This window comes from Terrapene carolina, unplaced genomic scaffold, assembly GCF_002925995.2.
Source record: "Terrapene carolina triunguis isolate 2854851 unplaced genomic scaffold, T_m_triunguis-2.0 Scaffold56, whole genome shotgun sequence".
Lineage (NCBI taxonomy): Eukaryota > Metazoa > Chordata > Testudines > Emydidae > Terrapene > Terrapene triunguis.
In genome coordinates, this window is record NW_020664407.1 from 1,055,507 (window position 1) to 1,081,353 (window position 25,847).

Sequence of the window (25,847 nt, forward strand, 5' to 3'; positions counted from 1 at the left end):
CGGACGTATGGTAACCCTATAGTTACTTCTTTGTTTGAATCGTTGTTTGATCTTAATGTTTTTTAAATCAACCACACTAACTGTGATTCCTCTACAATTCAGCCCCTCTCCTATTTCTCCCACCCTAATTCCCACCTTCAGTTCTAGCTAACAAAGCACCATGCCTGAGGTGCTCTGCACGGCCACTATCGTCTCCTCATTTCAATTCCTCCTGAAGACGCACTTCTTCTGTAACACCCACAAAAAGCTCGTTACGTCATTTACTGACCTATTTCATGTCTCTGTGTCATGAAAGAACTGCTCATCTGCATTGGGAGAGGAGCTTGAGTGGTGAGAGGGGAAAGCATAAGGACATGGGATCCAAAATAAGGTGGATTTTTTTAAACCCGAGGCTTAACTACGACCAGTTATGCTTCTAAACACTTGCCCTTTTCCACACTAAGGGCAAAGTTGTAATCACATCATATTAGCTAAAACATGGTTACACGTTTTCTAATGCGATACATTTTCCAGGCCTCAGGATCAGGGCCAGAATTACATCATTTTTAAAGAGCCTTTCAGCCAAGGGTCTCAAAGACACGTTGCATACAGTTATTATTGAAGCTGCAAAATGTGAGATTGCAGAAACCCCCATCTACTTCCCCTGCTGGACAGAGACCTCTCTTGACCCTGTCCCTTCAGTGCATCCCTGTCAGGTCCTCACACCCCTCTCCCGATAACCTCGGACACGCTCCACAGTTTGAAAACCTCTGTCATACAGTATATTTCTGATTTCTGTCTTAGCCCCTCCCCCCCTTCCCCTCTTTTTCCTTCTCCTCTTCACAACTGTCAGAACTTCTGAAACTGCGGGAAGCTCAAGTGCCTTCCTCTTCTACTTTCTGATATCTTTGAGCTTAATTTAAGCTGTTAAGTGATATGTATAATAATACTGTCAGTTCCATTGTTGCAATTCCTTTCCAACAGTGTAATCGTAAACTGCTGTTTGGTCTCTGGATTGCTGGTGACATGCCCAACTACCAAGCACACGTGGTATACTGCTGTGGAAGTATGTTGTGTGCTACATGATCTCAGGACAATATGCGCTACTGATGCTTACTAAGGTGTAGGTAGCTACATAAATGAAAGGAGATGTCATTCTCTTTTCTGTGTACTGCACCTTCAAATACAAAGGAATCTTCACAAAAGCAGCTGTGAAGCAGTTGCCATTTTATTTTTCATTTGAGATACAGAATGTAAGGGTTCACTAGGCACATTTCTTTCTCTGTCCCACTATCTCATGTGGAGACTTTACATTTGTTCTTTCTTTGTTTTCTGTGATCTGAAATAAAAATAATAATCTGGACTGAAAAATACATGTTTTGCTCTTTGTGTTTGGAAAAACACTAGCATCCCTTCTAGTTGGAGCTGCTAGTGGTTGCTACAACTGAGCTGAATCAACATGGAGTAGAGATTTGTGAAACATCTCACCCTGACTAACGGTGTTACTTGCTAGCACTGTAAGATTGCCAGTTGTTCTCCTGCTTCTGAAACTGCAAGACACATTAGACTGAGATATAGTGAGTGAAACCCCTTGTTTTCCTAGGTGTCGGTGTTAATCCTTATACTGTCGTGTTCTTTTGTCTTCACTTTCCATTGGAATGTCAGCACAGTGAGATACACAGGGCCTGTGTCAAGCTGACACATATTTTATTCAGCAGTCAAGTACATAAGGACATAAGAATGGCCATACTGGGTCAGACCAAATGTCCATCTAGCCCAGTATCCTGTCTTCCAACAGTGGCCAATGCCAGATGTCCCAGAGGGAATAAACAGAACAGGTAATCATGGGGACACCATTCCTGCTCATCCTGGCTAATAGCCATTGATGGACCTATCCTCAATGAATTTATCTAGTTTTTTTTTTTTAACCCTGTTATAGTCTTGGCCTTCACAACATCCTCTGGCAAGGAGTTCCATAAGTTGACTGTGAGTTGTGTGAAGAAATACTTCCTTTTGTTTGTTTTAAACCTGCTGCCTATTAATTGCATTTGGTGACCCCTAGTTCTTGTGTTACAAGAAGGAGTAAATAACACTTCCTTAGTTTCTCCAGAACACTTTTTCAACATGGCGGAATGGCAGTAGGTGAAAAGTGAGGTGACGATTCATCAGAGAAACAAGTGAGATTATGAAATGGATTTTACTTAAATCCTCTGTGTAGATTTAAATTACATTCAGTCCTGGCTGTCTGGATTGTGTATTTTAGCATTACATTGATAATTTAAACAATAAAAATAAAATAAAATGGCAAGACAAAAACACTGGGATGGGGAAGTGGTGTGTGTGTGTGTGTGTATGAATGTGTATTAGCTCTCTTTTTGTTTATTTTCCAGGACAAAGAAGGTCAGCCATTGCTATCGTATCACTTACCGGCACTTGGAGAGGACTCTGACTCAGCTCGAGGTGCACCGCCTTCATCGAGCCATAGAGGAATCGGCGGTACAAGAACTGGGAGTGGAGGGTAGATTCTAAAATCCCTGCGTTGACTGTCACAATCACTGTGGATGGTTTTTTTGTAAAGAAAGAAAGGGATTTTGTGGCGAAGCGTAGAGTTTGGAAGCCTTTTGATAAATGGGCAGTGGTAGAACTTTCAGATCATAAAGATTACCATTGAGAAATTGTTGACAAAGCATTTGTCCTTTATTTTAAGAAAGGGAAGGGGGAGCAGTAATGTAAGATTTCCCTCCTATTACATTAAGAAATACTCTGCCTGGTGGTTTTCTGTGTTGTTAATTGGTCCCTGGGTTCCATTATAGTGTAAACACTTGGCATTATTTCTGTGTTGACAGAGTTTTCCGTCCACGTCATGAGTGAAGCAAAACAGAGGCACATTTTAGCGCTAAATAGAAAAACTGTTCACTCTTTCTTTTCTCCCCCTTCTTATAAAAAGGGCACATTCTGCGTCAAGAAAAACTTTCATGAAATATACCTGCAAAGTTTGGATCTCGACCCAAGTTGATTGCTCTTGGATTTTGGTTTGGCCTATTCTAAAGGAAGGGATAGATGTGGAGTGTGACTCTGGGTGCAAATCAGAACTTTCCCAGAGTGCTGGGTGTTTGGATGTGGCCTCTGGTGTGGGCCCAGCTGTACTCAGACCAAGCCAAAGAGAGCATCTCCTCTTGACACTTCTAGCTGCATGTGTTTCACATGCAAAGTGTCTGCTTCAAATCAGTGTTCCTAGCATGTGTACTATGGCAAAAATTTCCATCGCCCGCATCATCAGCCGAAGATTGATATCGCTTGGAGGTGGAAGAGGGAAGTACTCGTTATTACAAGGCCCTGAAAAGCAGAAATATGCAGGTACTTGAACTCCCATAATGTTGTGCTTCCTAATAGAAGTCATCTACTGAAAGACATGACCTTGGAGGGAGAAAGCGGGTCTTTGATGGAACCCCTTTCTAGTTCAGTCACTTTATTGGATGCTTACTTCTTTCATGACAGGTTATAATAAGCAAATTTTGGCAGTGGAATGACACTGGAGGCTTGTGGAAATTTTCAAATGGTCTGATAAATACTTGATGAAGCACTCAGATACAGAGACGGTAGTGCGAGCGCTTGTTCTTGCCTGTAAAGATATTTAATATGGTCTTTCAGGTAACTTACAAATTTGTTGGCTCTGCAAGGAACGTTGCTTTCTCCAGGGAAGGGGGCAGTAAAAGCCATACACTAAGAACCATCCAGCATTGCTTTATACCCCACCACGAGACTAATGTGCAGTAAACATGTACTCAACCAGAAGAAGCCAGCAACTAGCACAGATGGGACATGAACGGAGAGCTCATTGTAGTTTCATTATTCAACAGACTTCACTGTATAAACAAGTTTTGATCTAAATCATTGTTGCACTATCTAAATAACTTGATTATAAAGACAGTATGCTAGATTTTTTTCTACAAGGCAGAGTAGGAGCCATTTACACACCAGAAGAACCTACTTGGTGATCTTTAAACAAAAATCTTTTTAAAGAGCAGGTGTCCTTAATTGTCTTCCATTTCATTTGATTCCCTCCTATATTTAATCTCTGCCCCTTTTAGAATTCTCATTAGGGACTACTACAGTGAAAGGGCTTTTTCAAAAATTGCACCCGAGCGGTGATTATTCCTTGGCACAGCCAAGTTCAGGCAATGCTGCCACTTGGGGACCCCAAATCTTACATGATGAAAGGGTGGTGTGATGTTCAGCGATCATGTTGCACGAGGAGGAGAGTACAAGCTGCTTCCTGCTGTGTGAGAGCACTGAGGTAGTACCTAGAGACTTTTGGAGAAAGATGACATCTCCTTTCTTATTATGACCCTGGCTGGAGCACATTGCAAGATTCTCTCTACCATTCAATAGGGAAACCTCCATCTACTGCTTTCCAAACCCCTTTACTCTGCCTCCTCCCTCCCCTTCCCCCCCCCACACACAATTTCTTAGGGCAAGATTGGTTTTCCCATGGGATTGATCCATCAATATGTGTGGCATAGAAGTTTAAGAAAGGTAGTGGGGAGAAAATTGGACAGTGAACCTTGGGTCTCACGCCAGAGACGTGAATTGACTGGCTTAACAAAGGGTACCCAAATGTTATTGAATCAGCCTGCTCCTTAGCCATTAACATATATGGTACTTGGCATGATCCAGATTGCAAACTGTCTGTACTTAGCAGCAGGGGAGTGGGGGGAAGAGAGAGTCCTTAGAGCATCTAACCTCTTGGTGGAAAAAGGGTGGGAAGATAGGTGTGGTCTTGAAAATGCTTTTACAGAGTGCCACAGCCAGTAACAAGCAGTTTTCACTTCACTATTGGTCTGGTTTCTTCATTTAAAAAATGTCTGATACCACTGTCTTGAATTTTGTTCCTTAATAAAAGAGTATCTTGTAAAAGCTGCAGTGTTTTGGACACTTACTGTAAAATACTGCAGTAATATTTCATGAGGGACGAGAGAAACTCAGAGAACCTTCCAATGGGAAGACAAAGTTCTTAATGCTAAGTGTGACGGGTTGGATCACAGAAACCCCCTTGGGAGCTGCCACCTAATGTACCAAGACTACTTCTATTCTTGTTTTCCCTGCCAGCTCAGGACTCCAGCACCCTGTCTTGCTGAGCCAGACACTCCCGTCTGCTCCAACACAGACTCAGGGTCTGAATTACTTGCCCCAAAGCTGCAGGTTTACCTGAAAACAGCTCACAGGAGTGTGCTTGTCTTTAGCACTCAGATGCCCAACTCCCAATGGGGTCTAAACCCAGATAAATCCGTTTTACCCTGTATAAAGCTTATACAGGATAAACTCCTAAATTGTTCGCCCTCTATAACACTGATAGAGAGATATGCACAGTTGTTTGCTCCCCCAGGTATTAATACATACTCTGAGTTAATTACTAAGTAGAAAGTGATTTTATTAAATACAGAAAGTAGGATTTAAGTGGTTCCAAGTAGTAACAGACAGAACAAAGTAAGTCACCAAACAAAATAAAATAAAATGCGCAAATCTATGTCTAATCAAACTGAATACAGATAATCTCACCCTCAGAGATGCTTCAGTAAGCTTTTTCTCAGACTGGACACCTTCCAGGCCTGGGCACAATTCTTTCCCCTGGTACAGCTCTTGTTCCAGCTCAGGTGATAGCTAGGGGATTCTTCATGATGGCTCCTCTCTCCCTCTGTTCTCTTCCACTCCTTTAAATATCTTTTGCATAAGGCGGGAACCCTTTGTCCCTCTGGGTTTCCACCCCCCACACTGGAAAAGCACCAGGTTAAAGATGGATTCCAGGTCAGGTGACATGATCACATGTCACTGCAAGACTTCATTACCCACTTGCCAGCACACACATATACAGGAAGACTCACAGGTAAAACACAGCCATCTGCAGACAATGGTCCTTGTTAATGGGAGTCATCAAGATTCCAAACCACTATTAATGGCCCACACTTTGCATAATTACAATAGGCCCTCAGAGTTATATTTCATATTTCTAGTTTTAGGTACAAGAGTGGTACGTTTATACAAATAGGATGATCACACTCAGTAGATTATAAGCTTTGTAATGATCCCTTACAAGAGACCTTTTGCATGAAGCATATTCCAGTTACATTATATTCACTTATTATCATATTTTTATAAAACTATTCCAGTTACATTATATTCACTTCTTATTATGTTTTTATAAAACCATATAGACTGCACAACGTCACACTAAGAACCTCATTCCATGTTGTATAGCTTCTAAAAATGACTTCTTCCATCTGTGACTGGCTAGAAAGCTTTACCCTGCTTTGCTGAAGGATGACTTGGCTACAGTGATCCATGCCTTCATGACCTCTAGGCTGCATTATTGCCTCTCATTATACTTGGGAGTGAGCAAGTCAACCGTGGTGCAGTCTGCAGCATCCGAACTCTTCAGCAGTACCAGTTACCAAGAATATATCCACCCTCTATGTTAACCATGTATAGGCCATATTCAAGGTCTCATTTGTTCTCTGTGAGGCTCTCCATGGCGTTGGCCCAAGGTACCTGAGTCTGCATTTCTCTGAGACCACAGTCTCTCTTGACAGCCACATTCTACAGGATCTCTGAAACTGTCAACCTTCGGGGTTCATATGGAAAGTGAGAAAGGACAGAGCTTTCTCTGAAGCTGCCCAAGACTATGGACACTTCTTTTGGTGGAGGTAAGCATGACTAGATCATGTTGCTTTCAGACCAAAATGCAAAACTGACTTTTTTAGCTTAGTTCTTTCACAACAAAAAAGAAAGAAGGCGATGGAAAGGGGGTTGCATGTCTTGCAGGAAAAGAACTCAGATGTCTTCAGGAGAGAACTAGATTAGATCCATGTGAAAGATTTTGAGACTTGTGTAAGGCTATCAGATGCCATGGTTATCTGACAGCAGGGTATAAAAGCTTAGATAGATTTAGATTAAATAGGCCTTCTTCATACACACTCTGGTATAGATGTTAGCTGGAAAACTTTTTAGGCAAGGACACGCTGTTGCCGGTGACTGTGGCACTTTCCATTCTCATAGAAGCAGACCTCAGATCAGAAGCAATAGGGTAAAATGTTTAGACTTCTACCTTTTGGAAATCTTGCCCTTTCCTTATTTTTGTGTCTCCCGTCCCTGATTTTATACAAATAAGTTCATAGTAGGCAGCAGTACTTCTGCTCTGTTCTTAGAATCATATCAACAAAAGAGATCAACCAGTAACTAGTTTTAGGCAGCATGACTCTCAGATGCCATCAGAATAGCATTTGGCAATTGTATGTAATAAATTATTATAGTGCAAGATATACTTTACTGTTCAAAGAGAAATTATTCTAATAGAACCTCAGAGTCTGGTCTTCTATAGCATGCATGTACTATAGAAAACCTACCAAAGAGGACTCCACAGGAAAAACCCCGTCTGACTCTGCCAAAAAAATGGCTGCATCTGTGCCTCTCATTTTGCTCTTCTGATAAAGCATGTAGGTCCAGGTTGATGTGAGCTACATCATAACAGCAGTCATCACTGAACTGGTGGACCTCAAACAAAGTAGGGAGTGTGATCTCCTAAATGCCCAAGTTAAATAATGCCAAGCAAAAAAATTCAAGAGGAGCAGCATTAGGTTAAGAATAATACTTGGCAGGTGCATAGCACTTATTCAGCAGGGTAAGTGGCATATACCAGGCCATTCATTTCATTGTGATCACCTGTTGGTACTTTATTTTTGTCTGACATTAGATTTTAGATCAGTAACTGTTTAAAAAACAAAGTTGCCTTGTAACATGTGGCATCAAAAGTTTAGGATGTAGGATTGGTTGGGGATTTTATTTTTGGTTTAACAATATGTACCATTTTAATGTTTCAGAGATAGTATACTGCAGTTCCCATTGTTTTTCAGAATGATTACCATGGATGCCTGACTCTAGAGATTAAAGAGACTATAGAGATTTTGTTTTAACACCCAGAGTTGTGTCTTCCCAGCATGCTGATAGCAAATTTACAGTGCAGTTTGGTTGGTCTGGTTTTTTTGCTCGTTGTAAAGATGTTACAATGGAAAACTATTGTGAATTGTCTGAACAGCAAATTGCCATGCAATCACTTGAGACTTCACTGACCTCTCCCATAAACTAACACTACCAATAATGATAAAACAGTAGTACTAATCTGAAAACAGCCTTGTTCAGACAACCTGCAATCAACAGTTCATTAATCTGGTTTGGTCATTTACCTCCCAATTGGAAAGAGCAGATTTCCTCAGTCACCTTAACAGATTGGGGGCTGTACTTATTTTCAGCATAGTTATATCTGCTTGCTACTCTGTGTAGTTGTATTGATTGTTACTAGAATTGATTTTCTTTTTTACTGGGAAGCGGACGAGATCAGAAACTGTGTGTCATATACTCTAGTCTAGGAACAAATGGCTTCGTTTTGTTTAATATTTAACTCAAGTCATCATTTTCTCAGTAGTCTCCTCTCTAGACCGTGTTAACCCTTCAAGGCATTTTCTTTAACAAGTTCTGCAGAATGAAACAGGGACAACACTGTTCAGAAGTGGCTATGTTAGAATGTATTTCTATCCAGAGTTAGTATTGATATATAGTAGGGCCCCCTGATGCTAGGCACAGTACACACAATTAGCAACATAGACAGTCCCTGCCACAGAGCGCTCACAGTCTAGGGGCTTGTCTATACTTAAAAGGCATAGTGTTTTAACTAGACTGGTATAGTTAAGGTGGTACAACCCCCCGAGTGTGGATGCAATATGGGAAGATGAATAAATATACAAATATAAATCACTGTCATGCCAGTATAACTGTGTCTTCACTAGGGCTTCTGTATCAGTTAAAAAAAAAATCATAGTGTCAGTATAGATAGTGTCAGACAGGACACAGCAAGTGGACTAAAGAAACAAATTATGTGGATTGGGTAGGAGAATGAGGAAACAAAATAAACAATGCAGCAGAAAAGCAGCATCAGTTAATCAGTTAATATTGGGATACCTTTTATTGTCCTTCCCCAAACAAATGGGCTGCTATCCTGTAACCACTTCATTTAGACACTTGAGTAACTTCATACATGCAAATGTTCCCCCGAAATTCAGTGAGAGAGTGTAAACTGGGTGTTGTTAAAGATTTAGCCCAAAGTATTTCAGACCTGCTTGTTTATGTCACTAAATCATCTCCCTGTAAATTGTTACCAATCTGGAGGGGAAATATAAAACACTTAAACAGCTGCATTTTTTTAAAGCTCAGGGTGTTGTGTATATTTCGCCTGCTGTGTGTTTTTGCTAAGAGAAAGTGCTGTATATAAAATGGGTTTGCTTTCTGTGCAAAGCAGGCCTGTATTCTCACCGTAGTACTGCCAGGGATTTTTCTCTTTGTGGTCACCCGGTGGCTGGAGGTGATTAACATGCAGTTCAGGGAATTCTCTTTCTACCCTTTTCGGTGAATGTTAATTTGATGGCCAGTACTGCAGTAATCCAGAGCAGGAGCTGGTTAGCTGGACAGTAGATTGTTCTCTTTTCTTTTCAGTGACTCAGCTTGATTTCCATGTCTGCCACAATGTAATCCAGCCCAAGCAATAACTCTCTGTGTCATTATGTACTGTATGTAGATGTTGGCTGTGACGTTGCACCCCATAATGCTTTATGGAAATATGCTTATGAATATATATATATGACATAACTGGAATATGTTTTATGCTACATATGCCATGTAACACATCTCTGTAAAGGTTAGGATCCACTGAATATATTCATTCTATTTGTATGCATGTATCATTTTTGTATTCGAAGTTATGAATATTGGTTGTGTACTTGTTTGATTTTAAGTAGCCTTAGTAAGGCATTTGATCAGCTTCTTGAGAAAGGAATTTGCAAGTTAAGTGCCCAATCAAGAAACACTTAATGGACAATGGAACCTTGGAAGACTCCAATCCACATAAGAAGGCTACCTGGGAACGTTCAAGGTAGCATGTGAGCAATGGCTGCCACCTGTAAAAGTTCTGAGTCATGCATGGACATGTGAGTTGTTCATGTGACTCCAAAACTCCATCTTGTAGCTGGGATTCTACACAGGGAGGGAGGGGTCTCCACCCACAAGAGAAAGTCTATATAAAGTCCTGGGAGACCTCTCCATTTTGTCTTCAGCTGGGTCGAGAGATAGCCTCTCCACCCCCAAAGGATACCTGAAAGAAACTGGAACAATGGACAGTAACCACAGTGGTGTGAGTGATTGCTGGATCCAGACTAGAAGGAGGCTAGTCTGTAAAAGAAACCTGTTGGAACATCTCTGAGAGTGAGATTTCATCTGTAATCACTTTCTTACTGTATTAGGTTTAGACTTTCATGTTTTATTTTATTTTGCTTGGTAATTCACCTTGTTCTGTCTGTTATCACTTGAAACCACTTAAATCCTACTTTTTGTATTTAATAAAATCATTTTTTACTTATTAATTAACCCAGAGTATGTATTAATACCTGGGGGGGGGGCAAACAGCTGTGCATATCTCTCTATCAGTGTTATAGAGGGCGAACAATTTATGAGTTTACCCTGTGAAAGCTTTATACAGGGTTAAATGGATTTATTTGGGGTTTGGACCCCATTGGGAGCTGGATACCTGAGTGTTGGAGACAGGAGCATTTCTTAAGCTGTTTTCAGTTAAGCCTGCAGTTTGTGAGACGTAGTTCAGACCTGGGTCTGTGTTTGTAGCAGGCTAGCGTATCTGGCACAACCAGACAGGGTTCTGAAGTCCCAAGCTGCCAGGGAAAATGGGCTCAGAGGGTGTCTTGGCACATCAGTTGGCAGTCCCAAGGGGGTCTCTGTGATCCAACCCGTCACATTGGCAAGCTGCATATAATAATTTGGCACCTACATAGTAATTTCATCCAAAATCACAAAGCACTTTACAGCTGCAAGTCAGTATCATTATCACCATTTTACAGATTACAATACTGAGGCCAGCGGTGGCTCCAGACACCAGCGCAGCAAGCGCGTGCCTGGGGTGGCAAGCCGTGGGGGGAGACCTGCCGGTCGCTGTGAGGGCGGCAGTCAGGTGGCCTTCGGCGGCGTGCCTGCGGGAGGTCCGCCGGTCCTGCGGTTTTGGCAGCAATTTGGCAGCGGGTACGCCAAGAAGCCGCAGGACCGGCAGATCACCCGCAGAAACGCCGCCGAATCCGCATGACCACAGACCGCCCGCAGGCATGCCGCCGAAGGCCGCCTGACTGCCGTGCTTGGGGCGGCAAAAAACATAGAGCCGCCCCTGACTGAGGCTCAGAGAGATTAAGTGACTTCAGTTACAATAGTAAGGAGTTCTGGAAGTATAACCTCTTGCTTCAAGATATACGCCAAACCCAAATTGAGGGTGGTTGGAAAGAAGCTATAACTGCCTACCTCCGTTTTTTCGCCCCCTCCTCTGAAGCACTTGGTATTGACCACTGTTAGAGACAGGATACTGGCCTAAATGGACCATTAGCCTGAGCTGATAGGTCAGCTCCTATGTTATGCCAAGGGTCCCACAGTGAGTGAATAGTAGAGATGGGATAAGAACTCATGACTCCTGATTTCCAGCCCTGGGCAGTACTAACTAGACGATGCTGCCTCCCACTGTTCCATATCTGACTGTTGTATTGTATACAGAGTGAATTACACTGCATGGCTTTGAGCAGGCACATGACAAATAATTAGTTTGCGTGTCCAGGATTTTTCATTTTTAATTATCATTATTTATTAATAAAGGTGTTTACTTGTTCCTGCGCCAAACTCTTTCTCAAGGGACAGCAGCGAAAGTGAGAATAATTTAGAGTTATATGTAGGATGATCCAGCTGTAGGAACTGAATACACCCCCTTGATAATGTAAGTGCATTTCTCTGCGATCAATAGGTTTGCTCATATCCGAAACCTTAACTATCTTCTCTGGACCCGATCCTGGACTGGCATAAATTGGAAAAGCTGCCATGGTCGATGCCGGTTTAGCTCAGTTGAGGATCTGCCTCTGTACCCTGATGCCACTTCAGGGAGTTCAGCAGTTTGACACGTGTTCGCAACAGGAATTGGTCGGGCTGAGAACTTCTAACAGCCCCCTGAATAACGAATTAAGAATATATTCCACCCTCATTACAAGGCCCTCCTGTGGGGAGCAAGAATTCTGAGCGTTAAAAAAGAAAAGAGAAGGTGATTGTAATGAGTGTTGTTAAATGAATGAGTGTAAAGTGATTGAAAGCCAAGCCAGGGAGCACTATAACGAGGGAGCCTGTGTGAGAATCTGAGCATACAGTCCAGCACCTGTCGCTGCTGCCCACTTACAACAATTTAACACAAAACTATTTTTCTTGAAAAAGTTCATTGCACATCAGCAGCTCTATACATATCAATGTGTGTTTGCAATCTTCAGGGCTGGTGTGCTGTGTGTCCTGCATCCTCTTTCATTCATCCCCACATACTGAATGCTGAAAAATGGAGTTCAGTTAGGAAGGCCATGATTTTCTATATGATCTGGTCAGGATGGGTCTGATCCGCAATTTCTCACTGTGGAGAGGTGCTCAGCATCTCTCAGGAGGTGTTTAGCGCCTTGCGGGATTGTGCCCCTATGTTAGTGCTGCACACTTACATATCTGTCTAACTCCAGTGATCTCTTTCAAAATATATGTCTATAGATCAAAACAGGGATGCGAACCTTACTTATGTGGCATGGATGCAAAAGCAAAGACATTGTTTCCTGTACTAAATATGATTAGAGACTATTCTCTTTTGCAGCTTTGCTCTGATACAAGGAGAATCATCTTTTTTTGAGAGAGAAATTCAATACTTTATGATGCTTCCTGCTGTCTGAGACCTGTGAACATTCTTCCCCTTTCAAAGAGCTATCGAATTCTAGCCAGCGAACCTCCCTTTCCCACTCAAGAGCTTTTTCCTTTCAGCCTGAAAGTGAAAGACTTTCAGGAATCTGTTTTTAGAATACTTTGGAATACCTGCTGATAACAATCAGGGTCTTTTCTCTCCTCCTGGGAGTAAAGGTGACATACAAAAGAACCCAACTTTTTCCAAAAAACTCTTATCGTTCAAACTTCCTAATTTAGGTTTAACCCCCCTCCCCCAACCTCTTTAGAAAATGACTTTGATCTTTAACAGAGGGCAAACCTGTGAGGTTACCACATCTCACACCAACAAGTCAAACTGGTCCCTCCCAAAAAAAAAAAAAATTGAGATTGCAATATAGGGTGACCTTATTTCACTGAAGAGTTTTTCTTTCTTACAATATTTCTATCTTCCTGGTAATAATTTTTTCTGACTTCTTTTCTTCTTTAACTGGCCACATTTCAAAATAAACTATACAGAATCATTGACCTAACTGTGCAAATGTGAGATCTTTCTTGCACTTTGATATCACCTCTCATCTAAGGATCTCAAAGCACCTCACTGAGAATTAAGCCTTACAAGACCAGTGAGAGGTAAGTAACTATTATACTCTTTTAACAGAGGGGTAAACTGAGGAACAGAGAGGCAAAGTGATTTGCCCAATGCCAAACAGCAAGTCTTAAATCCAGGGACCCTAATTCCCCGTTTCTTGATCTAACTGCTAGAATTGACTCCCTTTCTTTGGGATGGCTCCTGCAAGCTGCTGGATGTCCTGACCAATGGGAGCAGAGTGTGCACTCCACCTCACAGAATACATTCGCCACCTTGCAGCATTGGGCTCTTTGTCACTATTCCACTTCCCTGCATTGCAGTGACACTAAATAAATCATGCTGCATGTTTTCCCCTCCGGAACTCCTCAGATCAAACCAGAAATATAGAAGAGTCTGAGAGTTTGGGGTTGGGGAGCAGATAGATGGGGGTGGGGGGGATTCTGCAAGGACTTTAACCCCCTCCTCCTCTAGAAGCACATGCCGAGTGAGGACAAAAGGGCCAGTTGGCAGCATATTTACAGATCTTTATTCCTCCATGGATGTGCTTTCTGCAAGGACCTCCGCCTGTGGTGCATGAACAAAACCTACATCAGGAGCCAAGCAACTGCTGCCTGGGGCTTTAATATGCTCAGCCTTTCAGCAGATTTACTGCTCCAAACCAGGACCCGTTAGGAGCCTTGGAACTACTATAAGCAGTGAAATAAAATGCTTAACAATAACTCTTGCAACTCCAGGAGTGTAGCTTGGAACATGATTGTGCAGAGAGTTCTTGTGGTTCTATTCACATGGATCATTCTCCCTATGCTGTAGGGCGAGGTACAGTGCCGCTGTGTAAGTTGGTAGGAGAGAATAATTAATCGAGGCTCTTCCTTGTGGTGCCCCAAGAACTAAGATTCACAGGGATGCTTGGAAGAAACATCCTCTTTGATTGGCTGGCGAGACCATTTAAAAACCAGTGAATGAAGTTACATTACTGGAGAGCGAAGGGTGCAGCAACAACTCTGAGCATGGGAAGCCCCACCCCAGCCTGCCTGCTGGGTGTGCCCCAGTTGGAGAGGGGGTTTAACAGGGAGCCTTTTAGCACAGCAGGGTGGCAGGCGGAGAAAGACAAACTTGAACTCGCTGCTACGGAAGGGTTATGCCAGGAGAGTATCCGCAGGAGGACTGCGGCACAAAGCTGGGACTCCCCAGGGTGCAAAGGTTGCCAGGGACCAACTGCAAGGCACGATGTTGCCCCAAGGAGGGACAGAGCAGTAGGAAGAGACCCATGGAGGGCGATAGCTGGACCACAGACAGCAGATGCCTTCCTTACGGTGCCTAAGAAGGCTTCTTCGTCGGAACCCAGTGAAGTGAGAGGGCCTGGATTCCCCCTACCCCTATTGCTAGTCAGGGGTACTGCCAGGAGCGGCTCCAGGCACCAGCGCAGCAAGCGCGTGCCTGGGGCAGCAAGCCACGGGGGGCGGCCTGCCAGTTGCTGTGAGGACGGCAGTCAGGCAGCCTTCGGCGGCATGCCTGCGGGAGGTCTGCTGGTCCCGTGGTTTCGGCGGCAATTCGGCGGCGGGTATGCCAAAGCCGCGGGACCAGCAGATCACCCGCAGAAACGTGGCCGAATCTGCGTGACCACAGACCGCCCGCAGGTATGCCTCTGAAGGCCGCCTGACTGCCGTGCTTGGGGCGGCAAAAAACATAGAGTCACCCCTGGGTGCTGCCACACACTCTAGCCACTAGGTGGGGACCCACCCCTTCTCACACTTAGCTAGGTATCCCCTGTTTCAATGTTGTCAGCACTACCCCTGTCAGATATAAATCCCACACTAACCCCTGCTATCAGTGCTAGGCCACAATACCAGAAAGTTATTGACAAGTTGGAAGGACATTAGAGAAGAACAGCAAATATAATCATGGGGTAGAAGGGCTTGACGGATCAGTTCAAAATAACAGCTAGGAACAGCTTTGCTAAGCACTGACCAAGGGGTGTGGGGGGATATGAACGTGCGCAAATATTTGAAGGGTGTAAACACCAAGTGGAGAGAAATGTTTAGTGTGATGTACCAGGATATAACTAGAGCTAATGGTGTGACAGTAAAAGGCTGAATAGCTGGAAGAATTTGCTGGCAGTGAGATGTATTAGGCTGTGGAATAGTCTCCCAAGGGAAGCAGTGGAAGCCCAGCTACTTGGACCTTTTTAAAACTAGACTGGACAAAGCATTAGAAAATGTACTCTAGAGAACAGTCTTTAATTGGCAGGAAGCTGGACTGGTGATCTAATAGGTCCTTTCCATTTCTAATGTCTATGATATTATATTCTCTGTAATGAGTTTTGACTATTTCTAAGCTCAGAGGGGAAAATGGAGACAAAATTGAAAGAAAAGCTCAGCAATGGGGAAGAATAAAAGCCCTGTAAGTGAATGTCATGCTCATAAAAAGTTCCAGATTGACAGCATCATGGATGGACTGTTCTTTAGGCCAGTGATGCTATTCAAAAATAGCATTGCAAATGGGAATGTGAAAATCGTTACGTTGAAAATGATTAAGATAATGGCATACTATTATAGAGCTGCTTTTGTCTTGAAGGATCCCAGACTGCTTTTCAGTGTGTGTGTGTGTGTGTGTGTGTGTTACTTCACCCATCACCGAAATTCAGCAACCTCTGGACTAAACACTATAGTTTAACAGGAAACAGAAACCCTACCTACACAACAGCTTAGGCTGGGAAGTGAAGAATAACTCATGTAATTGAAACTATGAGGGAACTCTTTTAGGTGGACTGATTGAGTTTCTTGAGCACCTGTCTGAGGCTGACAAAGTTGGTACTTGGCCTTGTGCTCCCTCTTGAGATTCCTTCAGGGCTGAGCCAGGGAAAGAGAGGGTTCTTCTGAACCAACATCATCCTAAATATAATCCCCAGAGTCCTTTTGTGGCTGTCTTCAAAGGTTGGTATGATGTCATTCTATTTGGATCAATACATTTTTAGTTACTGTGGCCTACTTTGTTCACAACTTCTTTCCTTTTGGGTATTTCTCTCTTTTATTGCAGCATCTGATTTTTCTGAGGTGTTGACTCCCATTTTAGATTAGTTGTTGTGTTTATATTGTGGTGCATGCCACATTACTGGAGATGACGGCTATAGACAGAGTCAGCCAACTCATGATTTGATTACAACCCTTGTGTTTTTCTTAAAGCCTCAACTCCTGGAGTCATGTGATTACATGAGAACCTTTCTTTTTCTTTTCTTTTCTTTTCTTTTCTTTTCTTTCAAGTTTCTAGTCCTCTTAATTGCAGAGGAAAGCTTGAACATGTGACCCGAAAAGGCTCAAAAAAACAGACAAGCTAATTAAAAGAATCTGAAACTTGTTATTGTTTTAAATCTTATTATTTGGAAGCCAATCTTATGATTTTAGCCTGATTCTTCATTTTTTAATGCTTGGGGTTGGCAAAAATATAAACAGTTGGGAATCGGCCAGGACACAGAGGTTGCAATACTCTTAAGGCTTGTCCTCACTAGGAAATTAGGTCATGTTAGAACCCATCCTAGTGCTTTGAGATCTTCAGATGAGAAGTGTAATCTAGCATGAAGGGGACAATCATGTATATAACATGTCAGCTGCTCATGAATAAACCCTGTTGGAACCAGAGAGTGAACCTTATGAGTAGGTGACATGATGTTAAAATCAACTTGTCCCTGTCTACACTGATTGAAAAGTCATGTTTAGCACCGGGTTCTTAAACATGATGCCTCAAAATTGCGTTTTAACTCAATTTAATTTTCTAGTGAAGATGACCTGCCCTCACTTTTGTGTGAAGTGCCATTGCATCTTGAATGACTAAAGCTGCTTGGGCCCTTTGTAAACAGAACTGGCTACATTATTATTACAAATAACATTCATTTTGGATTTTAGCCCCTTTTTTTTAATCAAATCATGCACAAACTAGTTCTGATTTTCTATGAATGCAGAACTTAAGTACTTAGTAGGGCTGGTCAGAACTCAGAATTTCCATTTGGCGGGAAATTCTGAAATGAAAATGAATTGTTCTGCATCAGAATGAAAGCTCAGACTTTTGTAATTTCCTGAGGAACGGGGGGAGTCAAGAATTTTTATTTTGACTTTTTAAAAATGAAATCGCTGAGACTCCCCACACTTCAGCTGCCCACCTAGCGGCCTACCAAAAAGCAGGGAGCCTGGAAGCCCCGACAACCGCAGCCCACGATGGGTTTCTTGGGGTCACTGCTCTGTGGCAGCCCTCAATGCGAACAAGTGGGCAAGAAACCAGGCAGAAACCTGCCTTATTTTTGTCAGAAGATTTGGCAGAACAGACATGAATAGTTCTGATGGGAAAATGTTCCACTGGCAAATTTCTGATCAGCTGTAGCACTTAGGCGTTAGGTTAGCACTTTACTTTCAATGGGACTCAGGTCCCTAAATACCTTAGTGACTTTTGAAAATAGGATTTAAGCTCTGAAGTCACTTAAGTGCTTTAATAGGAAGTAAAATCTGGCTACATCTGCTTTGCTTGATAGAAGAATGTGATCTGACATTAAGTCCTGGTCTACACTAGGAATTTACTTTAGTATGGCTCTCTCTCTCAGGGATGTGAAAAATCCACACCCCTGAGAGACGCAGCTATACAACCTAGACCTGCTGTAGGTCGATGGAAGAATACTTCATTCGACTTATCTACTGCCCTTTGGGAAGGTGGATTACCTAGGCCTGGTCTATGCTACATGGTTAGGTTAATGTAAACTGCCTTGCATCGACCTAGCTGGGGAAGTGTCTTCACTTCAATTTGACTCCTGCTGACATAAGTACCGCTCTATGCCCTTTTAGTAACACCACCTCCCCGAGCGGTGTAGAGTCACAGTCGATGCAATTAGGTTGATGCAGTGTCAATGTAGACAATGCGTTGCTTACGTCAACTGTTACTGGCTTTCAGGAGCTGTCCCACAATGCCCCACACTGACAATACAATCGATACATGCGCTTCTGGTGAAGACAGCCCAAAGAGCCAAGTGTGCGCACACACAAGCAATTTAATAACTGAGGTGCCTGTGTGCTGATGTAAGTTAGGCCAACATCATTTTGTAGTGTAGACATGGCCCTACTCCGACAGGAGAATCCCTCCCATCACCATGGAAGCACTACAGCAGTGCAGCTGCACCACAGCAGCATTTTAAGTGTAGACAAGACCTAAGATACAGATCCCTTACCTATGTTCTCTGGGAAGCGGCTATTAATGTATGGATGGGGGAAGGGAGGCGCGTTCAGGAATCTGGCAGTGGAACCACAAGAAAGGACCCTTGAGTACTTGGTATGTATAGGACAGAGGTCAGAGCTTAAATGGTAAGTGCAGTATAGAGAAGTGGAGGGATGTGATTGTAAAGTCCAGTTGTCAGGTGTCCAGCAGGTAAAAGAGCTCCAAGCACTGGTGTAAGCAGTGTGATCCAGTGAGTTAGGGCACTGGACTGCGAGTCAGGGGACAGAGGTTCTGCTCCAGTGGTGCCACTGACCTGTTGTGTGACCTTGGGCAAGTTGCTTTTATTTTTCTCTCCCCGAGTTTGGACGATACTTGCCTGTCTTTGTTAAGCACCTAGAGAGCTTCAGGTGAGACATTGCTAGCAAAGAGTTAATTATTACCATGCAATTAATGAGGCGGGTCAGTGATTACCATCACATCACAGCACATCCCAATCACACAGGTACAAACTACCATATCTGGTACAATACTGTGAGAAGGGCTATTTGGGATACAGGCACCTGAATTCAGCTGGTTGCCATGGTGACAGCATAGATTAATGTCACAAGAAGAGAGAAGAGCAATATATTGTGCAAGGGATAACTTTTTGTAGCCAGGCTGCACTTTGAAATATCTCTGACTTTCTGGGTTCCTGTGACACCAAAACACATAGCTGAGCTCTCAGTTTTCCTTGGTTTAATTCTGTTTCTCCATCTCACCTAAGATGAACAAATATCTGCTAGAAGATAAAAGTTCATGATAGGGTGTAATGGGAAATACTATGGGCTGAATGGTCTCTGATTCTTTTGTGGGTGCCATGAACAAGCGGGAGCTTAAGGAGCTTCCCCTTCTCTAAGCCACTCCCTCCTCTCCTCGGGCCAGATGTTAAGAGCTGATGAGCACCATCTACTGACACATTATTTACTAAGGCTCAGATCCACAAAGATATTTAGGCTCCTAACTTCCACTGATTTCAACAGAAGTTCGGAACCTATGTGCCTTTGTAGATCAGAGCCTAACTCTTTACATGTATTCAGATATACAGCACCCCTGTAACACAATTTCAGGCCCTGTTCTCTAGGATGTGCAGGGACTGCTCCTTCCAACCACCCTGGAGCACAAACTATCCCAAAAGCATCAAAGGCGAAGCAGGGAGGGACCCCTTCTTCCCCTGCACTGGCCAGTAGAATTAGTCGGACACAGAGAGGCTATGTTGCACCATCCTAAGGCATGATGTGGTATGCGTGCTCCCCATGGGCTTGATAAAAAGCCCATTGATGTCAGGGCCTTTTAATTGACTCCAGTGGGCTTTGGGTCAGGCTCCATGTGCACCAGGGGGAAACATGCTTCCTGAGGCAAATTCCCACCCATGGGGTGGTGCAACTTCACATCTTCTCTGATGTGTCTCAGGGTACAAAGTGCCCAATCTGGCCCTGTAGAGAGTCAAATCTCAGATTAAACACGAGGAATGTGTCCCATATCGAAGAGAGAAGCAGCCATGGGTAGGCAGGATCTCAAATCAGGTGGCTCCACACAGAGAGAACACTAGAAACAATGGTAGACCAAACGCTGAAGGCCTGATCAAACATACAGCAGTTACCAAGGAAACTTCACTCTGTAACTGATTAAAAAACTATGAATTTCTGCTGGATACATTGGTGGCAAGAGTTCAAAGAGGGTTCAAAAGGCAATTTAACTACTATGCTCTAGAATCAGAGCTGCACCTTCTAGTCGGTGTCCTCTTATATTGGGCTTTGGTAGCTTGTTTTCACTTAAAAGCATGCCCATATTTTTTCTCTTGATTCTAGGTAGCCCGTGGAGTGTCAAATGTCTCAGCTGTGCACTCTCAATGGGGCCCTGATGACAGAGCAGGCTGAGTCATAACAGGATGAATATTGTGACTGCGTAGAAACTAGAAACATAAAGTCTTAAGCCTACACACTTAACATGCCATACGACTGTTGATGCCAGTCAAAGGATTTCAGAGCCATTCAAATCCCCAAACTAGATGCTACATGTGTCCCATACGTCATAAAATGACATCCCAGCGTCTCCGATTTACATCACCCACAGTAGGTGTGTCAGTGCCTTATACATCAGAGATCTCTCAGGCTGGATCTCTGCCAATGTTAGATTATTGCTGAGCTCACACTGAGGTATCACCAGCCCTGGGGTTATTCTTTAGAGTTTACAAAAAATAGTAGACTCTTGCTGAGGATGTCATAATTGTCCAGTGCTGCATTCTGATTGGCCAGCCGGGTCTTTAGCATGAAAGCCACAGCCATGAACAATCTCCCAGAAGGCCACTGTGGAAAGTCATCACTGAGGGGGGGAAATCCCGATGCCTTTTCTGTTAAATTGTGGGGCTCTGAGGTTGGAGGACGTAGGTGTTAACGACTGCCTTTGGAGAAGAGTACTGGGGATGCTGTTGTGAGGGTGGGAAGCAAAGTGAGGGGTTGAGGGAGAAACAGTGACTATTTTTTATTGCTCATGCTCCCCGAAGTGCCAAGCTCTCCATTGCTTTTATTTCACTTTCTAAAGTGAAAACCAATCTGAAATCTGCATGCCAAATTTTGGCCCCAACCGTGCAACAGGGTTTGCATGGGCAGATTCCCATTGAACTCAATGAGGCTCTGTGTGGATGCAGAGCGGGTTGCAGGACTGGAGCCTTCGTTTTTACAAAAGAAACTGTGGGGAGAGTATCTGAAACACAGATTGCTATAACTAATCTTCTGAAAGGTGGTGTTACCCGCACAAAATTCTCTGTTACACACTCTAGGGGCACCCACCTTTACCCAGTTCCTAGGGCTCAAGGCGTAACCCTCTTAATTTAGGCACCCACCCTTACCCTTCTGTGGGCTCAGGCGTAACCTTACACACTAGGGCACCCACCCTTACTCTGTTCCTAGGGCTCGGCATAATTTTCTGTGGGTTTGCAGGACTTTTTACCAGTGAAAGAGCCTTACAGAGTAATATCTTCACCCTCTATTGACAATTACCAAGCAGAATACATATGCTAAGTATACAATGCTATGCTCACCAATCCTGATCAAGCAGACAAACTTTCCCTGTTGGCCAGGCAAGGTCGGTCTCATCTGGATTCTGGTTGCTGCACGTCACGGTCGTGCAGAGGACTCTTAGCAGCTCTGATCTTTGGCTGTGTCTTGGAGGTGAGTTCTTCTTCTTCCAGGTCTTTCCTTCTTCTTATTCTTCTATTCCTTCTCTTCTGGTCTCCTTTTTGGACCCCAGTTTATATAGTGAAATTTAAGTCCTGCTTAGCTATACCTTCACCAATTATTTTACTAACATTTTACTAACCAATCCTAACAAAATTCTCTAACCAATCATACTCCACCACCTTAATTAATTTATACCTAGCAAAATTAGTTATGTAACAGACAGAAACAATCAAAGAACCAGAGAGAGATCATACAGACAAACAATAGGGAAGTGAAGACCATAATGACAAAACAATAAAGAAATGAGGGTTTCACAGCCACAACTATTGATAAGTGATTTCTTGCCAGACAGGATGCTATCAAACTAAGTTTTCTTTAACCATCTTAAGATCTGTTTCTTTATCTGGTGATAGAGGGTGCTATTAGGACTGGGTCTCCTTCTTAACAGCCTATTACATTGTTTTAATATAATTTAGATGGAATATGAGAATGTGACTTCCTGCTTCTCAGCTAATGGCTGCTGCTCTTTTAACCAGGCTGCCGACGAAGGCCTTATCCTTACAATGGGAGAAGGGGTTTGGGCAACCTTAACAAAATGGTGGGGTTTAGGGCACCTTAACAAAAGGGGCGGGGTCTAGAGAAGATTACAAGAAAAACAGGATTAAATTGATGAGAAAGACGTATATATATTATGCAAATAGTACAAAATAGTGGGGAAATGGTCTTCATAACTTTTATTTTTCAGCACTATTTTCTCTTATTTTGCTAGCAACTTATTTTGACCATGGACGAATATATTGCACAAAACTCACTGACCCTTTTTTTTTAAAGCTTAAAAACAATTAGGTTAAAGAGCCATAATCTAATAGCAATAGATCATCAGAGATGTGCAATTAGTAGGTTATTGTCATACTTTTTGGATGACTGATGGCTGAACATACTTGTGGTATGCACCAGTAGTGCAACATGGTGTTGCCATGACCCTGGGATCATTTTAATCATTGGAACACTGCTTAGATGGTAGGATTGTTTCATTTTAGACCTATCCGTCCATTTGGATGTGGCTCTAGTATTTGCTTTGCTCTTGTAATATTGTAGTCTGCATTTCTCAAGGTGTAATGCTATAGTCGAAACTGGTTTTTAATTTGTTACATAATGAAAGATCAGAAACATAATGACCATCTTTAAAAATAGCTTCTTGGATGCCCTTGCTCTCAATTTGATTGAACTTCATGACTCAAAGCAAAATTGCGCCAAAACCTCTGCATTTTAATCAACTTGCTTCACACTGAATACCTGAGCTGAGGCCTACTCCTTAATTTTTGATGTCTTCTGGTCAGTCCAGTAGCCTGAATTCTCCATCCTAACATATTTATGGGAAGGAGCCCACCAGCTGATTCCAAAAGAAGTTGATTCGTTACATCCCTGTCCCAGTCACACTGACAAAAAAAATATCTATTGCTATATTTGTGCCTGGCCTTAACAGTCAGGAAATTCTTGCATGCAAGAGAAAATAATTACACTTTCTAGTTAGAAATGGAATTTGTACAAGTGGATTTTTTGCCAAAGGCAAAATAATACATAAGTACCCTTCCCTTCCCTTCTAGCCTTCTCTTCTAGCAGCAGGAAGCTAGTGATTTTGTGGATGAAGATGTATGAAAAATGCTTTTATTGTGCTTTTAGGAAATGGATTTACAGAGCTCTGCTAAACCAAGATTCCAGTGTAAATGCCATCATAGCTGGTCATACAGATAGCATGGCGTAGGCAAATAAATAGTATTTATTGAATGGCGCTGCAGTTTGTCACATGGATATTGCCACCACATGTGTAATAGATTATGCAGATTTCTCCCATGTGTGAGAGAGAAATGTATCTACTCTTATTCATATAGTGAGGGCTACGGTCTGCTTTGAGATGCATGCATGTGTCACTGATGTCAGTATAAGCCATACAAACACATCTAAGAGCAGAATTTGGCCCACAGACAGAAAGATGTTATGAAATACATACAAAGCATATGAGAAAATATGTTAAATGATACATACAATATGCTCCACAATAGGTTACACAAAGTGTTTTCTTTTCCTTTGGCTGAAGAAATCTCCTCCTAGAGACAACCCATGAAACATCACAGCTAATGATAGAACGTGATCTGGCATTAAGGAGATAATTACCCACCTGAGGGTTGGGATCTGTGAGCCCTTTGGCTACCAGGATATTTTCAAAGTCACCATAATAACAAAACAACAGAAAGGCACCAAAAATTAGTATGTCAAGTGATAAAGAACAAGGATGCTCAAATGCTCTTACTCATGTACAGTCGGTGGGAGCCAGTGGAAATAGCCCTATGTCAGTCATTTTAAATAAAAAGTTTTGGTACTACAGAAAGGAATTGGAACAATTCCTTTTCTCCCCCGGTTATTTCTGTATCACTTTAACCCCTTGTGCCCCCATGCTTTGGATAGTCTCCACCAGCTCGTTATTCATGGAGGAGAATAAGGCCCCAATCCAGCCAAGTCCTTTAGCACATCCTACTGATCGCAGTGACACTAGTGTGGCACTGAGCTGATATCAATGGGACCACTCATGCTTAAAGACATGCACGTGGTTTGCTGGATTGGAGCCAGTGTCCTTCTGTAAATTACTGCGTATATCTGCAGTACATCTCTCTCAACAGTGTTATACAGAGATAGAGTGGCTATACACACATTTTATCTGTGTATATTTGTGTGTGTGTATAGATATAGATATATTATAGATGTATGATATTTTTTACAACCTTGTCTTGATTTTTTTAGTTGGGGGGGGGGGAAGTGGGTCTTGAACTTATGCTGCAGAGGTATTGTTTTGGACTAAGGACATCAAGCCAGAAAAACAGAGACTGCAGAAGTAAAAGGCGTAAGGAGAGAATGAAAGTTGCCGTAGGGACAGGGCTATACGAATTCAGTTATGGGTGGGTTAGGCTGAGTGTTATCAGTGATGATGAAACATGGCTGACTGTGGTAATGAAATATTTATGAATGGGGAAATGATACTGCATTCTGCAGTGGAGCACCAGGGAAAGTGAAATTTCAAGAATAGTGTAATAGCAAAGCCCTCCATTAATTATCAGAAGCAAGCTGTAATACCGGTTACTATGGCAACAGTGTCCCCTATGTATTTTGCACCATTCTGGGGGGGCTGCTCCCAATTTACTGTGGTTCGCTGTATTTATATTTTGCAAGGATTTTTGTCGTTGATCTTGTCTGGCCTAGCCTGTGAATGCTGTGCGTAACCAACAAGAAAGGACTTGGTTAATTTAAGATTATAGGAGTATTGGCCAGAAGATAGGGAAAGGCTTTAATTAGTACTATTAGGATGATCTTTTATTCTGCATAGAGATACAGGTGTCCCTTTCTGGAAAGATTCCTGTACATGGAGCAGTATATTAATAATAATACATAGGCCTGGTCTACTCTACAAAGTTAGGTCAAGGTAAGCAGCCTTTCATTGACCTATTTATGCAGGCGGCTACACTTAAACTTGTAAGTGCCTTGTTATGGTGACACGGTCGCACCACCTCCCTGAGTGGCATATAGCCATGGGAGATGTGCTGAGGTCGATGCAGCATGAGTGTAGACGCTGTGTTACCTATGTCAACACTAACAGTCCTCCAGCAGCTGTCCCACAATGCTCATCACTCACCGCTCCGGTCACAATTGTGACCTCCACTGCCCACAGGTCACAGATACTGGAAGCCAACCCCCACCCTTTAAAAATCCCATGAATTGCCCAGCCTGGTGAGCAAACCTAGCAGCTCTCCCTTGTTGTGTGCAACTGCCCAATAAACCGTGCCGGCTACACCCTCCAGGCGTGCTCCTGCCTGGAGTAGACAGGAGATATTGGATCTCCTGGGCCTGTGGGGAGAAGAGGCTGTGCCAGCACAGCTCCGATTCAGCCATAGAAATGTTGACATCTACGAGTAGATTGCCGGGGGAATGCAGGAGAGGGGCTACAACAGGGACCAGCAGCAGTGCCCCATGAATGCGACGGAAATGTG

At 42.9% G+C, this 25,847-nt stretch overlaps 1 protein-coding gene across 1 annotated transcript in view; it reads left to right on the forward strand.

Annotated features, from left to right (window-relative positions):
* The window catches only part of LOC113407917 (phenylalanine--tRNA ligase, mitochondrial-like), a 301,040-nt gene extending 296,089 nt beyond the window's left edge, over positions 1-4,951 (forward strand). The window contains exon 7 of the mRNA XM_029913232.1: positions 2,370-4,951. Within this exon, the coding sequence (XP_029769092.1) occupies positions 2,370-2,508 (139 nt within the window). The 3' untranslated portion in view covers positions 2,509-4,951. The remainder of the gene's footprint in view (positions 1-2,369) is intronic.
* Positions 4,952-25,847: the final 20,896 nt, after the last annotated feature.